At 36.0% G+C, this 6486-nt stretch overlaps 1 protein-coding gene across 1 annotated transcript in view; it reads right to left on the bottom strand.

Annotated features, from left to right (window-relative positions):
- Positions 1 to 5083, bottom strand: part of MCHR2 (melanin concentrating hormone receptor 2) — a 27129-nt gene extending 22046 nt beyond the window's left edge. Inside the window, exon 1 of the mRNA XM_069077451.1 lies at positions 4902 to 5083. Coding sequence (XP_068933552.1) covers positions 4902 to 5083 — 182 coding nt within the window. The remainder of the gene's footprint in view (positions 1 to 4901) is intronic.
- Positions 5084 to 6486: the final 1403 nt, after the last annotated feature.

The raw sequence follows: 6486 nt of genomic DNA, 5'->3' as shown, positions 1-6486 counted from the left end.
GTGTGTGTGTGTGTGTGTGTGTGTGTGTGTGTGTGTGTGTGTGTGTGTGATAAACTACAATCACATTTGAAGGGCTTATCCAATAGATAGCTTTCTTGCCCATCCCCAGGGGTTAAGAGACAAATGAAGAGAAGTGGTTTTGATTTCTCAAGTTGGAATTACAGTCTAAATGTGTCCCATAGTTGACTTCCTGTTAATCACTTTTTACTAGGAGTCAAGTTCAAGGCTCTTGAATGTTATTACAGATCTACAAATCTCTCCCAGGTTGGTAACTTTGACTCCCAAAAGTTGATTTTTGTTACTTAAATGATAAGGACCTACAATTTCATTGGTATATTTTAAATATCCCCTGAGGTGAGAGTTGAATTTTGGTCTTCCTGGCCTTTCTGTGCCTTGGTTTCTTCATCTGAGTCCAGTGCTCTGTCTGCTATACCATGCTGCCTCTGGATAGGGAGCATGGCATACTGAATGGAGTGCTGGTATTAGAGTCAAAAGACTTGGGTTTAAATTCCTACCTTGGACACTTACTAGGTGTGTGACCCTGGACAAGTCACTTAATCTCTCATAGCCTCTCATTTTCCTCATCTGTAAAATAACATAGTTGAACTCAGTGGCCTTTAAGGACCCTTATAGCTCTAATCTATAATCCTATGGCCCTTTAGTTTATCATTATTTCAGTCCAATTTTCCATACATATTTCTAGTCTTCTTTTGACAAACACAGCCATCTGCTCACAGCTTATCAATTTTCCATCTGACTTCAGGGTCTATTGTTTTTCATCTCTCTAATATAATTATTTATGTATGTATGTATATGTATATATGCAAATTTGAAGTTTCTTTTCCCTTATTTCAATAGATTTAATATTTTTTTAAATTCAGAAACAAGAATGCCTAACAAGGCTAACAAGAATGCCTTAAAAGCATAATAGAGCACTTTGTAAAAATATAGTCTTAGCTAAATACCTAGCAATAAAAGATGAGCATTAAGTTGCTTTCAAGTGCTAATTGGAAGATTAAAGCATTCATTTTAAAAGCTGCATTAATATTCCTTTAGTTAAAAAAGGCTGGCTCTTTTCTCATGAATCCTCCATCAAATGAGGATGAGGTGAAGAAAGGAGAAATTTTAACAAGAGTAATAACAATCAATATTTGGATTCAGGTATTCTCTTAGCTAAGCAAGTCTTCACTGCATTTGGAATCATGCTTCTATGTGTCATTAGTTCAGGATTGATTTTTAATAGATTCACTTTCTGTGTTCCTTGCCTTCTTCCAACCATATATTTAGAGCAAGTTTAAGGGTAGGAGAACTAGGGAGCTACTTAATCCTGGTGGGATAGAATGTGGCAAAAGAGCCCCCTTGGTCAAAATTATCACCCCATCAGTCTGCCATGGTGGGGAATTCTGAAATTCTCCCATTAGACAGTTAGTCATTCTTTTAATCTTTGTAATATTTAAGATATACCTATTAAAACTGTAAATGCTCCTGAGAGAGGTAGGCCATGTATGAATTGGCTGAGATACAGGATACTGTGTGTTTGTGGGAGGAGGAGAAGAGATGCACACTCACTCATTGCACGACCCTGGAAAATTACTTTGCCTTAATTTCTTCTGTAAAATGAAGGCATTGGATGCAATAGTTTCTAAGGTTTCTTCTAGTTTTAAATGCATGACTATGTCTGTGACTATGTAGAAGAATACCAAAACAGACTCTGATTTCAGTTTTGCTCTATCTGGACCTATTTATTTCTTACCATGCCCCAAAATAAGACTCAGGAAGACTTGAATTCAAATTCAGCCATAGGCACTTCCTAAGTGCATAACCTTGAGTAAATCTGTTTGGTTTAATCCATTGGAGAAAGAAATGACAAGCCACTCCAGTATCTTTGCTAAGAAAACCCCATGGACCGGACAGTGTGGTCCATGGTGTCATGAAGAGCTGGATATGACTGAATGACTGAATAACAAATACCCCCAAATATGCCCTCTGATCAGTTTGGGCTGTTCATCAAATAGTCCCTATATACCAAGCTCATTCCTACCTTCATGGATTTGCTTATACTGTTCATCAATCTGGAATGCTCTAAAATGCTTCCCTCTCTCCTTTCCACCTAGATATCCTTCAAGGCCCATCTAAAATCTTACCTCATTCATGAATTCTACCTTGTACACTATGTCTTTCCTGACTTCCCATGATAATATCCCTACCATTTATTTTGTACTTAGTTATTTTCTCTGTTGAATTGTTCTCTAATTACTTCATGTGTGTAAATCTTGACTTTCCAAATGGATTGTGAGCTTTACACTGATACATCCTTTTTTCCCCCCATATGATTGTCACTTAAAATGCAGAGCTTGCAGTAGGCACTTAATAATTATTGAACTGATTATGGAATTGTTTTCAGAAATGATTTCTTTCCTTCACTTGGTATTTTGACAATGGAAAGATGGATTTTTAGTCAGTACTTCAGGTGCTATGTATGATCAAATCCTTTGTAAGGAAATTTCTCAGGTCTTTCAACCACTGATGATTAAATAGTACATAAAAATGCTAATGGAGCAGGTTCTTCTAACAAAGGTAATAAATATATTATGGTAGTCACAGCAGAACTGGGGACCCCCAGTTCTAATTTAAATCTAAATTATTGCAAAAGTAGTGTTTGATTTTTGAAATGTCACTTTATAGGCACCATTTCAGAATATATCTGTACTGAATTTGGAATACTAGCATTTCTTGGCCATCTCATGCATCATTTTCAGATGTGACTAAAAATTTCTTCTGGAAGTCTAGGGGAGCTACTTTCTAAATAATAGCAACATTAATATGGTAGAGAAAGTAGCAGTATGAGCTTGTAAGACATTCTGAGTGATGAGAGAGACTGGCTGGGGAAGTGAAATTTTAGGCTATTTCCGTGAAATTGATTGACTCAGTCAAGGCAGGGTAAATAGGTGTGGGGAAGCTTACAGTGAATGTCTATTAATGACCCACTGCTATGTAATTAGTTGCACAGAAATCCAAATCAGGGGTTAAAGTGAACTAAATCATCATTTAGATAGATCTATGGTCTAAACATTTAAACCTGGGCAAAGATTCGAAGGGAACAGCAGGACTGTTGTAGTAGGTCCAGATCATATCTATGGGAGAGTTAAAAGAAAAGCATTCATAGGTTCATAGATTAAGAGCTGGAAGGGTCATTCAAAGTCATAGAGTACAGCTCCTTTAGTTTTTATAGATGAGGAAACTCAGGTTCAGAGAAATTAAGCATTTTGCCCTGATCACAAATCTAGTAAGTGTTAGGTTTTCCTGTTTCTCAAAGTCTAGCACCCTATCCACTAGACCACATTGCCTTTCTCATCTCTTTTTCTGGCTAAAGTCCAATGAAACTAGAAGGATGGGATGAAATAGGATGAGATAGATAGAATCAGAAGGGATGGGATGGGATGGAAAAAGATGATTAGATCAGATAGGAATTTTAGAGTTTGGAGGGAACTTAGAAATCACCTAGTACAACCCCCTCAATTTACAAATTAAAGAACAGTTAGGTGTCACAGTGTATAGATCCTTGGCCTGGAGTCAGGAAGACCTGAGTTCATTTGACCTCAGACACTTAACTGGCTGTGTGAACTTGGGCAAGTCACTTAACCCTGTTTGCCTCAATTTCCTGATTTGTAAAATGAGCTGAAGAAGGAAATGGCAAACCACTTTGGTATCTCAGTCAAGAGAACTACAAATTGGGTCATGAAGAGTCAGACATGACTTAAAAATGACTCAATAACAACAACATAAAAATTGAAACTCACTCAGTTTAAGTTGTTTGTTTACTGGTGCATGGCTAGAAAGTGGTAAAACTAGGTTCTTGATAAGAGGTGCTAATTAATCACAAAGAGCATAAGTGAACTTTATCAGTTCACTGGGGTGGGGATGTTGCTTTTCTGAAAATTAAAAAAAAATTATAACTATACATACTTGGCCAAATTTTGAGTTTAGTGGAATAGAGAGCCAATGTAGTTAAAAGACAGAGGGGTTTGGGAATATAATGAAAAGTTAGTTTAATAACTGCTGGAGTTTCTCAGTTTGGCATATATGGAGATAATTTCTGCTAAAAGGGAGAGCCAGCCATCTGGTTGTCTTGTATCCTCTGGAGATAAGAAGGCATCTGTCTATTTTCAGGATATAGAATTGATAGACCAACTCAATTTTCTGATCTACAACTCAGATGAGGATTTCCTAGAGGGAACAATTCTCTGGTGCCCCATCTTTAAAACCTGCTAGGTTTTATGTGCTTCTGGGCTCATCATTGTGAGAATTTCCTCCTTGAAATCTCTTCATTGCCTTAGTAGGTCATTTTTAGGGGTGAAAAATTCATTACTCTGCAATCAGCTTTTCAGTAATGAATCTCTGCAAACTTACTTATGCTTGTCAGCAGATTCCTACATGCAATTTGTCACCTGGCCCATACTCAAAGACTTCTCAGCTTGGTAGTATTTGCCAGTTTGCAATTGGCTACCATAGGCCTTCTAGAGTCCCAGCCTCAGTTCCTTGCTGTAATGAGGCATAAGTCAGACTTAGTGATAAATAGCATAATGGTTCAGGTTAACAATTTGTTGATGAATTAAAGATGCTTCGACCTTAACCCTTTTAAAAATTCACAAACATACCAGTGGACAGTGAATATGATTCTGCCCCCCTAAGATAGATACGAGAATCAACTAGTGTGTTAGCTGCTGTACTTACCTGATAAGGCTTCATTGTCTGAAAAGTTGATCAAGTATTTTAGGAAATATTATTAAGGCTTCAATGTACACAGTACAATATTGTGGGAAGAAAGTCTTGCTTTGAAATCACAGTTTAACAGGATTGAGAAAGAAAAGAAATATGAGTCTTTAAATTCATTCTCCTACCTTATTATAGTGAACACAATGAGAATATTGCCTACTAGGCCTGTGGAACAGAGAATTCCAATCAAAGAAGGAAGAATGATGGTCTCTGCTGTACTGATGCTCTGGTAAGAGAAGTCTCTGTTTTGGGATAGGTTCAAAGGAATAGAGGTGGTGTTCCAAAAGGAAGGCTGAAATGAATTCATCCTTCATGAGCTTCCAGCAGCTAAAGCTGTAACGGCAACAGAAGAGTGAATTACTTACTGAATCTTATAATGTGAATATTTAGCTTTTTAATATTGAATGCTTACAAAGCTAAGCTTAGAGTTAAAAATTAACTTGTAGATAGGTTCTGACACATAGTGGGGTGGAGAGAGGATAAGTAAGGAATATTTGGAAAATATTTTCCCCACCAAATTTGGATAAAATTGAAAAATTCAGTCCGTTATTTGGATATTGTTGTCAGACAACCTAAATTTCCACACATGCTTTTTCTTTTTGCCCTATTAATCTCCTTTTTGTTAACTCAGATTAATTGCTCCTAAATTTTAAGGTTCCACTTACTTATAGAGGCCACTTTTCACTTATGACAGTCATTGATTATTATAACAAATCTAGTTAGGCCTTGTGATGCCAAAACACAACCAGTTTAAGTAATATTTCATTCAAATCTATTGTCTCACATTGCAAGGACAAAGCAGCACTTGGATAATGGATAGACTTCTTGTCCAAATTGACTGAAGACTCTGGTATTGCCTTAACTGAGTCATAAAGGTGATGGTTCAGAGAACTACGTGATTATTTGAAATCATCTGTATGATTAACTAATAAAAAAAAAACCCTATCTATCTCTTTGTTTAGCATCACATTGACCAAACCAGTAACGGAAAATTGTGGGCACAAAATTACAGTTAATAATTCAAAGTGAGATACACACCAGCAACTGAAACATTTCTAAAAGTTCTTTATTAATTCTGAGTTTAAAATAATCAATCAGTAAGCATTTATTGAGAACATACTATATGCCAGGCACTATAATGGGTGCTAAATAAAGACCGCTCCGTCAAAATAATGTTATTTTGGAGAGACTTTTGTGTGTGGTACATTATTATATATTCATATATATGTATATATATATATACATACATTATATATATATATACTATTCTTAGAAGTGACAGCTTAAATAAGGATACATCCAAATTTTCCTAAAGAATTTTGTATGGGCATTTTAATTACCTCCTCCCTCCCATCATTATGTAGTCTAGAACCTCAGCTTTCTCCAAATATAGTCTACAGATATGTGACTCTGTGAGACTTTGCTGAATAGAGCCTCATTAAAAATGAGATGCGAACGTAGGATTAGGACTTTAAAGTTTAATATATTTTGCTACATGCTAATAATTTCCTTCAAACAAAAATGAAAAATTTTTCAAGACAAATTCCTCTTCTTCTATGGTCCTTGTGGTCTATAACATCTGTTTCAATTCAATTCAACCCAAATTAATTCAACAATTAAGTACTTAATGTTCAAGGAACTATGTTTCTGGCATACAAAGGCAAAAATGAAGCAGTCAGCTTCTCTTAGTGACCTTACATTCTGACACAG

The sequence above is a fragment of the Petaurus breviceps genome, unplaced genomic scaffold, assembly GCF_028583685.1.
Source record: "Petaurus breviceps papuanus isolate PSGF00001 unplaced genomic scaffold, PetGlider_PUasm1.0 90977, whole genome shotgun sequence".
Lineage (NCBI taxonomy): Eukaryota > Metazoa > Chordata > Mammalia > Diprotodontia > Petauridae > Petaurus > Petaurus breviceps.
This window is presented reverse-complemented; position numbering and strand designations above follow the sequence as displayed.